Source organism: Acomys russatus, chromosome 19 (assembly GCF_903995435.1).
Source record: "Acomys russatus chromosome 19, mAcoRus1.1, whole genome shotgun sequence".
Classification (NCBI taxonomy): Eukaryota; Metazoa; Chordata; class Mammalia; order Rodentia; family Muridae; genus Acomys; species Acomys russatus.
The window spans coordinates 12,055,708-12,071,821 of record NC_067155.1 but is presented as its reverse complement, the minus strand read 5'-3'; the positions used below and the strand labels follow the sequence as shown (position 1 = coordinate 12,071,821).

At 54.3% G+C, this 16,114-nt stretch overlaps 2 protein-coding genes across 3 annotated transcripts in view; one reads left to right on the top strand and one right to left on the bottom strand.

The window, feature by feature from the left end:
• Strn4 (striatin 4) overlaps positions 1–9,952 on the bottom strand; it is a 25,327-nt gene extending 15,375 nt beyond the window's left edge. For both annotated transcript variants that reach the window (XR_007832376.1, XM_051162455.1), the window contains exons 1-4: positions 9,649–9,952; positions 3,508–3,611; positions 3,044–3,117; positions 1,893–1,971 (exon numbers count right to left, since the gene is read on the bottom strand). Coding sequence is in view for 1 of the 2 variants with exons in the window: in XM_051162455.1 (XP_051018412.1) it covers positions 1,893–1,971; positions 3,044–3,117; positions 3,508–3,611; positions 9,649–9,933 (542 nt within the window). In the remaining variant the exon portion in view is untranslated. The remainder of the gene's footprint in view (positions 1–1,892; positions 1,972–3,043; positions 3,118–3,507; positions 3,612–9,648) is intronic.
• Positions 9,534–16,114, top strand: Fkrp (fukutin related protein). The gene is made up of 3 exons (XM_051162457.1): positions 9,534–9,573; positions 11,213–11,275; positions 14,495–16,114. The coding sequence occupies exon 3, from the start codon at positions 14,536–14,538 to the stop codon at positions 16,018–16,020; it is 1,485 nt and encodes a 494-aa protein (XP_051018414.1). The 5' UTR covers positions 9,534–9,573; positions 11,213–11,275; positions 14,495–14,535; the 3' UTR covers positions 16,021–16,114.

Below are 16,114 nucleotides of genomic sequence, written 5' to 3'. Positions count from 1 at the left end.
TAGGCAGAAGGTGACGAAGGCAGAGCCATCGAGAGATGGCTATGATCAGCAGCACAGCGAACATGGTGTATGCTCCATGTTCCATGTGACTTCAGGTTTTATAAAAATGGAAAAACGGTGTGAAGGCGTGTGTATGTTTTCATCACACACAGACACACCCTTGTGCTTGCTTCCTGGACGCCTAGAAGACAGACATAAACTGCCCGACAGTGACCTCTGCAGGGGAGGATCCAGGACACAAGAGTACACTGTTTTTTCTGCAGTACTGGGGATGGGCCCCAGGGCCTTGAGCATGCGAGGCAAGCGCTCTACCGCTGCGCTACATCCGCAGTCCACAAGAGAGCGCTGTGGATCGGTCTACTTACTTCTACACCTGAGCATTTATTACTTCTGCAACTTAAAAAACTGAAGCCAGCTGAGACTGGCCTAAAGGAAAAAGAAGAGAAAAAGATGAAAAAGTCAATCCTGGGTATCTGTGGCTTCCAAAGTTAAGAGACAACACTGCCTCGCTGCTCTGCCGGAGGCCCCTTTGGACTTGTGCCCTCCTTTGCTTGTTCCATCTCTGCAATGCCCGTGTGTGGCCCAGCCTCTTATATCTCCCAGTGGATAATCTGGAAGGTGGCTCTAGGAGTGGCTAGTCGCTTGAGATGGCACTGCAGGCCCAGTAAGAATCAGGGGCAAGCCAGCAGTTACACAGTGCAGTGCTGTGGGGTGCCAGGCCCTCGGCAGATCCACAGTAACTGAGGCTTGCTCTCATTAGATTGTTTCACAAGCCCCTGGGTTATTTGTGCTCGCTTAAGCTGGCAGAGGTTGGCCGACACTGAGCTGAGGGCAGTCAAGGTCAGCTTCCTGAGGTCCACACATCCTAAGACTAAAGTTTTAAAGCAGCTCTCAGCGGAACACCTCAGAATGGATTGCCTCTGGAGATCTTTGGCTTCCCAGCAGGGTGCCTATTACACAGTGGCGATTTTTGTGGTGCTGGGGATGGATGCCAGGGCCTAGTGCACAGTAACTAAGGGCTCAACCCCTAAGCCACACTCCACCCCATAAAATTGTTAACATTATGTAACCTAGGGATTTGACAGTACTTAGCAAACGCATTACAAATACCGGAACAGTAAAAGGAGAGTCCCAGCTGTTAACACAGCACAGACACACCACCTGAGAGACCGTGGTCAGCACTGAGACTGACAGCGGAGACGCCAAAGTGTACAGGGTCACATTTCCTTAGGATGGGATTACTTACTTCTCAGATATCCTAAAATGTTAAAATCTTTACAGTAATAAAAATCTAGATTTGGCTGCAGGCTGGTGGCCCACTGAGTCCATGTTGGGGCCTTTCTCCTGTCAGGAGGCAGGCCAGCTCACTTCTCACAGGGCAGGCCAGTAGAGCTCACTTCTCTCTGAGGGCCTGGGTTGAGCTACTACTGCTATAACTTTTTTTTAAAAGATCTATTTACTTATTTATTTATTATTTGTATAGTGTTCTGCTCGCATGTGTGCCTGCACATCAGAAGGCACCAGATCTCATTATGGATGCTTGTGAGCCACCATGTGGTTGTTGGGAATTGAACCTTTGGAAGCACAGATAGTGCTCTTAACCTCTGAGCCATCTCTCCAGCCCCAACTACTACCACTATAACTTAACATGACTCTTCTAAAAATATTTTTCCCAGCATCACTCTTTTAAAAAGAAATGTCAGAGAGGCATGCAGGGTCAAGTTGGGGCGCAGGGGTGACCCCTGCTGCAAGCCTTCCCTCTAGTTCCCATTGGGTGACAGGTCATTCCAGCTGTGGGACAGGAAGGCCTGTGGATTCCTTGGGCTTATCTCCTGAGCCAAGTATGCCATATGTCTCATGCCCCATCCTGTCTCACCCCTCCCCTCACTCACTGTCGCAGAAGCTGTCGCCCCTCCTTCCACACCAATGGGCTGTTCTCCAGTGTGACTGACTCCACAGGGCCGTTGGAAACTGGAGAGAGAAAAAAGGAGGCTGTCTCAGGCAGGGCACGGAAACCTCCTGTCACCCTCTATCCTCTCACATCCAGTCTGAATGTGCCACCATCACAGGCCTGTCCCTACTTCCTGAGTGCGCTCTACCCACTCTCTCTCTCTCTCCTGGAAGCTCTCCTCACTGCTAGGCTGTGCCTCCACTTGTATGGCTGGCAGCTGCTTTCTTATGCAAGGAGTGGGCAGGCTGGAACTGAGCCGGTTGTGCACTTCCTGGAGCATCTCTGCGTGTTTCCCATGCTGAAAATCAAGGGCAGCGCCACAGGTCTCAGCTCTCAGGTGAGGTGAGGCTGGCTAGGAAACCCGCTCTGTGCATCACTCATCAGGTATCCACTGGACATCCACAAGGCTAGCTGGATGCACAGGCCATGCCAGTCAAGAGCTTACATCTTGGCAGGGGGAGCACGGCATGCGACAATGACCTCCCTAGGCCCCGCAGGCGAGACCTTCACAGAAGCCTGAGACCAAGCTCCCTGCACCACACACAGGCAAGCACAAGCACACTGGTGCCCTTGCCACCGGGTCCACCTACGCTGACTGGACACTAGTGCCTCACTCCCATGGGCATCTGATCCCTTCTTCCAGAAGCTTAAGCCACCAGTGTCCACAGAACAGGCCCACATCTGTTCTGCTCTCTGCTGTGCCCCTGCTCTGTGACAGGAAGCCAGCACCTCGTGTTTCAATTCTGGGGGGTAAATGACTGAGTGACAGCCCAGTGCAAACACCACCTTTTCAGTGAAGTCCTCCCTATGCCTTCCGCAGCACACTAAAATAGTTCCACTCACTCTCCTAGCAGGAGGCAAGAGCTGCTGGGCCATCCGTCATGTCCCCAGGAGGACATCAGGATGGCCGACAGGTAGGGCTGGGCACAGTGTCTGACAACAAGGATGCCAACTCCACCCCATCCCACCCCTCTGGCCGCCACTGCTTTTCATGGAGCAGAGAGGAAGCGCAGGCCACCTGCGACTGCTCTACGCCAAGCGGCTGCTGTCTGGGGTGCCTCTGGGGTGCCACGGGAGGCTGCAAGGAAGTACCTTGTTCTGACAGATCTGCCTTCTTCTCCCCCTGATTCAGGTCTGTTCCAAACTTCAGTTTATGATATTTGGCCCTAAAAGAACAAATAACAATGAGTAGAGAAAGGAGAGTAGACAGGCCAGGAGACCACCTCAGGACCCCAGGGCCCCCCATCCACTCCCGGACCCACAGGCCCCAGCTCTAGGATTCTCCCAGCTGCCCTTCTCCTGCAGCCTCAGCTCCGCCCCAGAACCATGGCCAGCAACACCGGCAGATTACGGCAAGAACAAGCAAAGTAGCAGCTGTCCAGAACTGGGGCACATAGCAGGTTCGTCACAGCCCTAATGCTGCTGTCATCTCCTTCACTCCCTCCCAGGGATGATGGGAAGAGGACAACAGAGAAGCCTCCTTTGCTGGCAGGAGCGTGGCTAGGCGCCGGTCACCCGTCTGGACCAGTGCCGTCCCTGGCCGGGGCAGGGCTCACCTCTCCTGCTTCAGCGCGTACTCCAGCATCTTGATGCGCCGCACCAGGTCTGTCTTCAGATTCTCTTGGCCTTTCCTCTCACCCTGGAGGAAAGCCACCTGGGCCTGGGACGGGAGAGAGAGGGACGGCAGAGATCAGGGGACACACCTCCCTCCTTATTCACGCACAGCGCCAGCCCCTCCCCAACAGTGAGGAGAGAGGGCATGCTGGGCCCACCTCCAGGGTCTTGGGAGCCCAAGGCAGAGGGATTACTATGCGGTCAAGTCAAGTATGGACTAAGATAAGGCTCTATCTTTTAAAAAAGGAAAAATAAAAAATAAAAAAAGCTGGAGTCATCTTTAACCCATGAACTTCAAACAGGGACAATCCAACCTGACCTGGCTGTGGCCTTCTGAGGAGTTAGGTCAGTGATGGTGTTGGGGGTGGTAAGTATTAACAGCCCTGGGCTCCTCCCGCCCCCATCGGAGCTGCTGTCCTTTGGTTGCTGGTGGAGGTGGCGTCCTACTATTCCTTCAGAGCATCTGTTGCTGGGAGGCGTAGGAAGCTACTTCTGGCGCTCAGGGACAAGAGTAGGAGGTGGGCTCAGCTCCCACTGCAATGCAGAAGCTGTTCAGAGCTTTATGCTGCCCAAGGCATGAGGAGATGTGCCCCAGACACGGCCTCCGGTTCCTGCCAAGCTCTCTTCTCTGCCTACAAGCTTGGGCTGCCCCAGTCGGCTCCAGTCTGTCAACAGGTCATTAGAGACACTGGGCCGCCAGTCTTCAAGGCAAAGCCTGTCGCTCCACAATCACGGTCCAGAACCCAGAGCACGGCTCTCTCGCTGGCTTCCCCAGCATGGCTCCACTGTTCCTGCCCCGGGCAGCCTGAGAGCCAGGCCTGGCTATGCAGCTCATTTGCTGCAGACACTAAGTAGCGCATGGGGTCTTCCTCTGCTGAGAGAATGGACCACGGTGGGCACTGTCCCTCACATGCTGCTCCAGCCTGCAGAGAGGGCTGCTGTGTCAGTCCTTGCCTTAATCTCTCTTCATTCTCTCTCTGTGTCTACTAGTTCAAATGCCCAGCTAGTCAAGGGGACCTAACCCTTGAACCGAGACCCATCGGGAAAAGCGCCTGGGAGGCCAGGCCCCTGGGGACACTGTCTTCCTGGTGCCCTGCTTTCTGCACATCACAGGCCTGCTAAAGTGCTTCCAGGCTGACCTGGCTGATTCTTCCAGGCAGTGGTCAGATGTCCAGCCATGCTGCTTAGCCTCTCCTTCGGGCTATCTGCCCTGTCTCCCTGCCCAAGGCTTGCTATCTCTCACCTCTACTTTAACCCAGGGTTAACAGAGAACTAAGGCTGACCAGAAGCTAGCTAAGAGGAAGGAGTTGTAAGCAGAAGACAGAGACAAGTGGGCAGGGTAGACTTAAATAAAAGTACATCAAGGTTGCATCAGAGTGAACTAGGGTTAGTGAAGAGAGTGAGTTGAAAGGACCACGGGCCACAGAGATAAACATGGTGTCTATTGGAAGAGCACAGAGAAGCCACAGAAGAAAGCTACAACCACGTGTGCACGTCACCAAAGTCATTACACTTGTGAATTTAGCAAAGCTCAAAGAAGAGGCAACCCAATAAAAGGAAGAGCCAAAGAAACCCTGGAGCCGGGGTGGTGGTGGTGCACACCTTTAGTCCCAGCACTCGGGAGGCAGAGGTGGGCAGATCGCTGTGAGGTCGAGGCCAGCCTGGTCTACAAAGTTAGTCAAGACAGCCAAGGCTACACAGCGAAACCCTGTCCTGAGAAAAAACAAACAAAACAAAACAAACAAAAGAGAAACCCTAGGACAGGACTGAGGATGTTGGGGGTGCTCACCCAGCATGCATGAAGCCTTAAATTTATCTCCAGCACCACATAAAAGTTGGTATTATGGCATTAATACCCGTAGTCTTGGCACACATGCGAATAAATTAATGCAATGAAAACTTGTTTAAAGCCCAGAAGCATTGAGAAGGGACGAGTGGGGGTCTCGCCAGCAGCCTCTCCTTCTGCTGTCCTCTTCCAGTTCCTCTGGTGGAAAAGAGGAAGGAGAACCAGGAAGATGTGGCTGAAGTGTTTTCGATCAGTGGAATCCCACCAGAAATGGGAAGTTTTGGCACTAGCCTGTCTGTCTGTCTCCTACATGACAGCAGCAGGCAAGCTGGAAGCTGAGAGTGCCATGCCCTCCATTCCCGTGGGCCCCAACACCCTGAGTTCTGACTTGGGACTGCCATCTCTCCCAGCATGCTCCGCTCTCTAAGGCAGCATCCTCCTGAACACAGAGCCATTCCTGCTGCAGACCTTCCCATCAGCAAATGCCCACTGGATCCCAGAGTGCCCAGGAGGCTGAGGGGAGGAGGGGACCGTACACTTCTCCTTGGCACCTCATCTATTCTCTCTATCACAAGGACATGAGGTTCAGGCCTCTCCCCACAGCTCCCTTCTCAGGAGCATATAGCAGAGCCCCACAACTGACTACATGCATGAGCGCAGTCTCCTGAATAAAGCAGCCTCTTCCAATGGTCTAGAAGCTTCTGAGGGCAGGAGCCACCCATGCCCATACATTTCCACAGATTATCAGAGTACACCTGCACCACTTCTCTGCTCTGAGCCCTCTTCCCACGGGTGTCCTGGGCACTGGCTGCACAGTGGGTTTCATATCCTAAACACCCAGGACCAGCTCCTCAGTGCTGACGCTGCCCAGTCATGAAGGGTCTCATGGGAGTTGGCCTTCAGAAGGCCTGAGTGGTCGGGCGGTGGTGGCGCACGCCTTTAATCTCAACACTCGGGAGGCAGAGGCAGGCAGATCACTGTGAGTTCGAGGCCAGCCTGGTCTACAAAGCAAGTCTAGGGCAGCCAACGCTACAAAGAGAGACCCTTTCTCAAAAAACAAAAACAAAGAGGCCTGACGCTGGGCAGGAGAAAGATTGGAGAGAAGGAATGCTGCTTGCCAGACGTGCTGGTACACACCCATTATGAAGGATGGGATAACTCCTATCATGGTGCAGGCCTGTAACTCCAGTACTCCAGAGCCTGAGCACAAGCACTGTGAGTTCGAGGCTATCCCGGACTACAGAGTAAGACCTGAATCAAAAAAATAAAAAGGTGGGGCTGGAGAGATGGCTCAGAGGTTAAGAGCACTGACTGCTCTTCCAGAGGTCCTGAGTTCAATTCCCAGCAACCACATGGTGGCTCACAACCATCCATAATGTGATCCGATGCCCTCTTCTGGTCTACAGGTATACACACAGGCACAATACTGTATACATAATAAATAAATAAATAAATTTAAAAAGGGGCCAGATGTGGTAGCAAGTGCCTTTAACTCAAGCACTGAGGAGGCAGACCTCTGTGGGAGCGAGGCGTAGGAAGGGCGTCTCTGAGTTTAAGGCCAGCCCAATCGCCCAATCTATTGACCTATATATAGAGTTCCAATACAGCCATAGCTACACAGCAAGACCCTGCCTCACTTCTCCAGTACTGGACTACAAGTGTGTGCCACCGTGTCTAGCTTTTTTTTTTTTTTTTTTTTTTTTTTTTTAGTGGGGGGTTCTGGGGAATCAAACTCAGGGCTTCATGCTTGCACAACATGTACTTTACCAACTGAACAGTGTCTTGAGGCCTCGAAGCCATTTCTGGCAGGGGGAAAGGTAGAAATAATCCTGAAAATTCAGTGACAAGGGTCAAGATAAATGAGTTATGGTATAAAATACCCAAAGGGAACACTACAGGGTCATGAAAAATACGAGCTCTCTGTGCTGATAGGAAAAGGAAACTAAAATGTAGACCTTATAAAGAGTCACAAAAGCCGGGTGTGGTGGCGCACGCCTTTAATCCCAGCACTCGGGAGGCAGAGGCAGGCGGATTGCTGTGAGTTCGAGGCCAGCCTGGTCTACAAAGTGAGTCCAGGATGGCCAAGGCTACACAGAGAAACCCTGTCTCGAAAAACCAAAATAAATAAATAAATAAATAAATAAAGAGTCACAAAGTGCTATATCCTAGCACATTTCCACTCACTCCAGGGCGGACATGCGCGCGTGTGTGCACACACACACACACACACACACAGCCTGATGTTTGACTCATAATGTATCAAAAGGACAAAGTAAGTGATGATGATGCCCCAGCCCCACAGACTGTTCTCCGTGAGTGCCATAAAAGGTTACTAAGTGAGGGGACAGACACACATCTCTCATCAGGAGGGAGCACACACCTGTAATCCTAACACTTAGAATGCTGAGGCAGGAGGATGGTAAGTTTGAGTACACAGCCAGGGGGTGGACATTAGTTAGAGTGGATGCTGTCATTTGTACTCATGCCAAGTTCCAGAGTCCAAGAGTCAGCCCCGCACTATGCTAGGACGGCTCGGGTAACCTGGCGAGGCCTGTAAACTCCCCTGGAGACTTTCCTCACTAGTGCTGCTAGTGCTGAGAGGGAAAAAACACAGGTCAACACAGCCACTCGCTGCTGTGACCCACAATATTTGTCTTCTCGAAACCCCGTTCCTCCTCTGCTTATTAAAAAGAGAGAGGAAGGGATACCGTTTCCCCCTCTTGGAACGCTGCAAGAATTAAACAACAGCATATATCATAATACTTAATACCATGTTAGGCACATAATATGCCCTGAATACATAGCAGCTGCTGTCATTATTGCTGAGTGAGGTAATGACATTGGCTCTGCCTACATAATGGGGGTATTGAGAGGATCTGATGAGATGTATGCTGGGAAAGAGCCTTGGTTAGAGTTGGGCACAACACGAGGAGCACTTACATAAGGATTTCTCTCCCACCCCCCAGCCTCAGCTACCACCCGCCCAGGATGGAAGATAAACAGGCAAAAGTAGAGCGCTCTCTTCATATATCCCATGGACAAAATTTGAGTCAAGTCACTTGTGTGGGGCGCTACCTCAATTAGACAGGGAAAGAGCACACTGGAAACACAAAGATGGGTTGCCAGAAGCCAAGTACTGGCTGTTTTTGTTCATAACATCCCATCTTACAAAGCGTCTGACTCCTGGTGGCCCATCCCTGAAGGCCTCGAAGTGCCCACCTTTCTGACTGCCTAGATCCTAAAGGCCACACTCCACAGGCTGTACCTTTCTCAAGGTCACAGAAGCCCAGCCCAACTCCTGTTCCATGAGGCGTCAGTCACCTGGCACGCTCTTTTCCACAGACCTTCTAGGTCCTTTTCTGCACCTTGCACACACACTTTTCTCCCAGGGTCTCTCCTTACCCTGTCTTCCCCCTTCACCCAAAGGCACCTCCATTTCTTTTCACCGGGTGCAACACAGGTGCTCTTGGCTTCACGCTAGATCTACCCAACAAACGCCCCTACAGTTCAGGGCTTCCAACTTAACATCCTCACATCTTTCAATACCTGAACCATCACTCAGATCCCTCCAAGCCCCCAAACTGTCGCTCCCCTCTCTCCAGCTCTCCTAGGGGAGTCTAGAGTATGCCCTCTGCCCTCTCTGTGATTCCGCCCAAACGACCCCCTCCTCCCCTACATCCCCCAAAGTGTCCTTCTTGGACAGGAGGCCACCCACTTCATCCTGGGACATCTCCCGTAAACCTTCCTCCCACCCTCAGAAGTCCTCACACAGCCACCTTTCAATTCCCCCACGCCGGACACTCCCCCAAGCTACTCCCACCCCGATCCGAGCTCCCAGACTTCCTCTCTTCGCTCCTTGCACCCAGGGGATGTCAAGAGTGTGTCACCCCACAAGACACCCCCGTCCATCCCACCCTGACAGCCAGCATCTGCTTTAGGATCCGGATGCGAGGTGTGGCGTTATCGATTCGCCCAGACCCCCCAATCCACTTTCTCAGCACTCCGTCCCCGAGGACCCCGAGTCGTATCGCCCAGACGCCCTTAGGCTTGGGCCCGTCACTCCCACTCGCGGCCCCCCGCCGACCCGGCCCGGCCGGGCCCGCGTCCCGCCCCGAGGCCCCGGGGACCCCGCCGCTGGCCCGTCGCCGTCCCCGCCCGCCCCCTCCCGGCCGTCCCGGCGGCCATTGCTCCAAGATGGCGGCAGCGGCGGCGGCGGCGGCGGGTGAGGCGAGGCCGGGCAGGGCTGGGGCGGGGGGCACGGGAGGGCGGCGGCGGCGGCGACAGCGGCGGCGCTCACCTGCAGCTCGGCGCGCTCGGCCTCCCAGCGGGCCTTCTCGGCTTCGAAGCGTGCCCACTCGTGTTGGATAAAGTGCAGGATCCCTGGCAGGCTGAGGGGCTCCGGGCCCGCCGTGGGGCCCGGGCTGCCTCCGCCGCCACCTCCTTTACCTACCGGGACGGGGCCGGGAGCAGGGCTGGAGGCCGGGGCCGCCGCCGCCGCCGGGTTGGGAGCCGTGCCCGAGCCCAGAGGGCGACAGGAGGAGGCGGCCGATGCGACCGCGGCGGCCGCTCGCTCCTCCATCATGGAGGCCCCGGGGCCGGCCCGCGCGCCCGCTGTGCCTCGCGCGCCTGCGCGGACGCGCAGCTTCGCACAGACACACACACACCCTCCGGCTCGCGTGCGCGCGCGCGCGCGCGCTCTCTCGGCGGGGGCGAGGGGAGCGGCGGCGAGCCCCGGGCTGAGCGCGAGCCTCGCCCACCCTGGTCCACCACTACCACCACCACCCCTCGATGGTGCGCGCGCGTGCGCGGGGGTGGGGGAAGCGGGGGTTGCCGACAGGGACGGGGAGGGGCTGCCTCAACTTAGGCAAAGGTCCTACGCCGTCCCTCTCAATTGTCTCCTTTGTGGGAATGAGACTGGACTTCTTTCTGCCTTCCCTCCCCTCCACCCAGTGTCAGAGCCCTATCCCTATACAGATGTAAATACACCTCCCCCGCCCCCCCCCGTCACTTTCACTTTTTAAGGGGGGGAGGAATAGACGACCTGGGGTGGGGAGTGGATTCCGTTCTGAGTCCTGACCATGTCGGTTGTCATAGTAACCCCAGCCAACCTGGAGACCTCTTCCAGCCCCCCTCCCGTTTTTCATTATGTGGAGTCCCAACCTCTACTATCACTGCACCAGGAGGAAGTTGCTAAGGTAACCCAAGTCCCTGGTGGTGCTTCTGACCCTATCCTCATCAGTTGCTATAGCAACCTTCCTTCACCTTCTGCTCAGGTAGAGGAGTACCCAGCCCCAAAGACATTCCTCTGCCCCACCCCCTCCCCATCCAACCCAGTTGGCATTACCATGGAAACCATCTCCCCTTCCCATATGGGAGGTCCATGGACAAACCAACCAGGTGTTTTTATTTAGAAGAGAAGTGCTGCTGTGGGACAGTTGCTATGGTTACAGGGCCTGGACCATTTCCAGGGAGGATGAGAAACAATCAAAGCCACGTCCTGGCTACAGTCTCAGAACAATCACCACCTTCTAGTGATCCTAGGAACCAGGTCCAGGAAGATAGGGGATGTTTTAGGATTATCTCCAAAGGATGCGTGTGTCTGGGGAAGGGGTTGTCATGGTAATAGCTGCTGGCACTTCTGCCCTTCTTCTGGACACCATCATATGGAAGAGGGATAGGTATAGCTAACGGTTGATTACTCCCCACTCCCCAGATGGTTGAAGGTGTAAAACCAAGTTTATGGACTCCAGACAGGGAAAAAAGAGCCCTTGGCTTTGTAAATGTTGCTTCTGTGGGTAGAATGAAATTGCACTTAGTTGTGTGGCATTGGCTCATTTGATGTTTTCTGGTTCCTCCCTTAGCAGCCCAGATGACCCAAGGTGGGACCACCCTCCTTAATCACCCTCAGCCTGAAACCTAGGGAGGTAAGAGTCCCTTGGTGCCCTTCATGTCACAATGGCCACATGGATACTGCTCTTCCTGTGTCCTTAAAGGCTTTCCTGAATAGATCTTTTTGTACCTATTGTGGGTGATAAGGTTCAGGCCAATTCCAAATAATACACTTACATACACCTTAAATTTTTTAATTGTTTATTTGTTGTGTGCACACACATGCATGGAGGTCAGAGCTTGCTGGAACTGATTCTGTTGTTTGGGTCCTGGAGACTAAACTGAGGTCAGGCGTGGTTGTCCAGCACTTTTACCTGCTGGGCCACCTCAGCAGACTTTAAGCACTGTTTGGCTGTTGGCTTTGGAATGTTTTTAATCCTCCTGCCTCCACCTCTCCGGGACTGGGATTATAAGCATTTAACGCCTCATCCAGCATACATGATATTTGGGGGAAAGGATGGAAAACCAGTAAGATCTCAGTGTCCCTCTCCCTCCCGTGACCAGTGATGCTCACTCATGCCCCCTGCTGGTCTCTGACCTTATTACCACTAAATTGTTCTGGTTTGCCTGCCTCAGAGCTACCCCATTGCAGATCTCTGAACACAGAGGCTGGGCTTTGGCTGAGAATGTAGCTCAGCTGATGGAGTGCTTGTAGAAGACGGTGGTACATGCTTGTAATCCCAGCCCAGCCCTTGGTAGGTAGAGTCAACCCTCAGCTACATCCCTAGTTAAAGGGCAGCCTGGCCCACATGGAGATCCTGTCTCAAAAACAAACACAAAACACCCTGGCACAGAGTACTTGGTAAGTACCTACTTGCTGATATTCTGACTTCCAGTTGATAAGCCACGTGCTATATTCAGTTTTACAAGTGCCTGTCAACTTAGCACTGGAAAAGGCTTATGAGTTTTAGTGTAAGAGTTGGGCTATGTAATTGCAAAAAAAGATTCAGAGTTGGGTGGACATAGTGGCATATGCCTGTAATCCCAGCAGTGGGAAGGCAAGAGGTTCTTATTTCACAGCCAGTCTTCAAATGAGAACCCCATATCTATCTATCTATCTTTCTATCTCTCTCTCTCTTAGACAGGATTTCTCTGTGTAGCCTTGGCTATCCTGGACTCACTTTGTAGACCAGGCTGGCCTCGAACTCACAGCGATCCGCCTGCCTCTGCCTCCTGAGGGCTGGGATTAAAGGCATGCGCCACCACCTCTGGCTGAGAACCCCATCTCAACGTGACAGTTTACTAGGGGTTTTTGGTTTTTGAGACAAGGTCTTGTTGTGTACCCCAGGCTGGTGTCAAACTCATACACACACAGTTTCTGCCCCTAGAATTCTGGGATTAAGGGCAAGCTCTACTGTGCCCATTGAAGCAGGATTCTGGAGCTAGCTTCTTCTTGTATCAAATCCGATGTCCTTCTCCTCAGCTGTGTGACTTTGAGCAGGTGACTTCACCTCTCTGTGTCTCAGTTTCCTCACTTTACTTTTATTTAAATGTGTGAGTGTTCTGCCTGCATGCATGTCTGTGCACCACATATGTACCTGGTGCCCACAGGGGCCAGAAAAGGGCATCAGAGCCCCTGGAAATGGAGTTACAGACAAGTTGTGAGCAGCCATCACGCCATTCCAGCCCTGTTTTGTGTTTATTTGGTTGGTTGGTTACACACACACACACACACACACACACACACACACACACACACCACACACTCACTCTTCTTTATTGTACTGTGGATTAAACATAAGATACCTTTTTATGCTGTGCAGTTATGTCACTAAAAGCCACACTCCCAGGGGACCCCTCGATGGTGAATTTTAGACTAGCCCTCTATTGCTAATCTATGCCCCCGGCCCCCTTTTATTTATTATGTATACAGTGCTCTGCCTGCTTGTACACCTACAGGCCAGAAGAGGGCATCAGACCACATTTTAGATGGTTGTGAGCCACCATGTGGTTGCTGGGAATTGAATTCAGGACCTCTGGAAGAGCAGTCAGTGCTCTTAACCTCTGAGCCATCTCTCCAGCCCAACCCTCTTTTAAATAAAAAATAAAATATAGAAGACCGGGCATGGTGGCGCAAGCCTTTAATCCCAGCACTCAGGAGGCAGAAGCAGGAGGATCGCTGTGAGTTTAAGGCCAGCCTGGCCTACAAAGTGAGTGCAGGACAGGCAGGGCTGTTACACAGAGAAACCCTGTCTCAAAAAAACCAAACAATTAATAAAGTTAATAATAATATATAAATTAAAAAATACAGCCTGTAGCCCTGGCTATCCTGGAATCCACTTTGTGGACCAGACTGGCTTTGAACTCATGAGATCCACCTGCACCTGCCTCCTGAGTGCTAGGGTTAAAGGTTAAAGAGCAGCAGCTGTTGCTTCTTTCCTCCTGTCCTCTCCCCCCCCCCCCCCCCCCCCACTTTTGGATTTTTGCACTTTCTTTTTTTCCTTGAGACAGGAAGTCTCACCATGCAGCCCATGCTTGCCTTGCCCTCCCAGCCCCCTGCTTCCACTTTCCAAGGGCTGGATTACAGGCCATATTGCAGCTTTTAAAAATTGTGACCTAATACACTTTCCGTCAAACGCATCATCTTAACCGGTCTTGCACACACAGTCCAGTCGCACTAAGTACATTTACAACTGTGTGGCGTCCCACAACTGTAAACCCAACATCGGGACGTAGGTGCAAAAAGGTGAGCAGTCCAAGGCTGGCCTCTGCTGCGTGGCCTGGGATATAAAAACACGCTCTCTTTGTTGGGTAAATAAGGCACCAGAAGTGTTTCCTCTTGCAAAAACTAAAACTGGGTGCTGAGGGTGTGTTTAAACTATTTGCCTGGATCCACCAGTGAGGGGCTGGGAGTGTGGCTTGGTAGATCATTTATCTAGCATGGGTAGTGCCCTAGCCTTTCTAGCATCCCAAGAAAAATCAAAAGTCTACACCCTTCCTCCACCCACCCGCTGGCAGCAACCAGCATTGTTTATTCGTTGGGGGGCGGGGGATTGAGTTCGGTTTGGGGTTTTGGTTTTAAACAGGCCTTCCTTCACATGTTAACTTAAGAACTCATTGCGTAGTTGAGTGGGGAACAGCGACCCCCTCCGGATGAAGTGACAATTTCAAGTGGTCCGCCTTGGGCAGGAGCATAAGCCAGCCTAAGTAGTCCTGGAGAGTCTGAGATCAGATCCAGGCAGAGGAGCTGAGAGTTTGAGGGAGGGGAATGCTAACAACTTGTTCCAGACTCCCTTTTCATCCTATCTCCCCAGGATGCCCTGGACCCCAAGGCTAGGGTCTGACATCGGGCCCCATGCGGCTCACCCGCTGCTGGGCTGCCCTGGCAGCCGCCATCATCCTCAATCTCCTAGTGTTCTTTTATGTGTCGTGGCTACAACACCAGCCCAGAAACTCCCGGGCCCGGGCCCCCCGCCGGACTCCTGCCGTTGGTCCCCGAGTCACCGTCCTGATTCGGGAATTTGAGGCTTTTGACAACGCGGTACCAGAGCTGGTGGATTCCTTCCTGCAGCAGGACCCGGCCCAGCCGGTGGTGGTGGCGACCGACACACTCCCTTACCCACCCCTGGCCTTGCCTCGCATCCCTAATGTTCGCCTGGCGCTGCTCCAGCCGGCCCTGGACCGGCCAGCTGCGGCCTCCCGCCCAGAGACCTACGTGGCTACCGAGTTCGTGGCCCTGGTGCCTGACGGAGCGCGGGCTGAGTCACCAGGCCACCTGGAGCGTATGGTGGAGGCGCTCCGAGGAAGCAGCGCCCGACTGGTGGCCGCCCCGGTTGCCACCGCCAACCCTGCGCGGTGCCTGGCGCTGAACATCAGCCTGCGCGAGTGGACCGCACGCTACGGCCCAGCGCCCAGCGCGCCCCGCTGCGACGCCTTGGATGGCGACGCGGTGCTCGTGCTGCGCTCCCGCGACCTCTTCAACCTCTCGGCGCCCCTGGCGCGGCCCCTGGCCACCAGCCTCTTTCTGCAGACCGCCCTGCGCGGCTGGACAGTGCAGCTGCTGGACTTGACCTTCGCCGCGGCGCGCCAACCCCCGCTGACCACCGCCCACGCGCGCTGGAAGGCCGAACGCGAGGGGCGCTCACGGAGGGCGGCGCTGCTGCGCTCGCTGGGTATCCGCCTGGTGAGCTGGGAGGGGGGTCGGCTCGAGTGGTTCGGCTGCAGCAAGGAGAGCGCGCGCTGCTTCGGCACCGTGGCGGGCGACACACCCGCCTACCTGTACGAGGGCCGCTGGACACCACCTTGCTGCCTGCGCGCGCTGCGCGAGACCGCGCGCTACGTGGTGGGGGTGCTGGAGGCGGCGGGCGTGCGCTACTGGCTGGAGGGCGGCTCGCTGCTGGGTGCAGCCCGCCACGGCGACATCATCCCATGGGACTATGACGTAGACCTGGGCATCTACCTGGAGGACGTGGGCAACTGCGAGCAGCTGCGGGGCGCCGAAGCTGGCTCGGTAGTGGATGAACGCGGCTTCGTGTGGGAGAAGGCGGTGGAGGGCGACTTCTTCCGAGTGCAGTACAGCGAGAGCAACCACCTGCACGTAGACCTGTGGCCCTTCTATCCCCGCAATGGGGTCATGACCAAGGACACGTGGCTGGACCACAGGCAGGATGTTGAGTTCCCAGAGCACTTCCTGCAGCCGCTGGTTCCCCTGCCCTTTGCCGGCTTCATGGCACAGGCCCCTAACAACTACCGCCGCTTCCTGGAGCTCAAGTTTGGGCCCGGGGTCATTGAGAACCCAGAGTACCCCAACCCTGCACTTTTAAGCTTGGCAGGCGGCTGAAGCCCTTGTGCCCGCGTCTGGGGCCAGGAGAGGAACAACAGGGTACAGGGATCTATCTGTTCTTTGCCTTTGGAGTTCTGTGTGGATCTGGGTG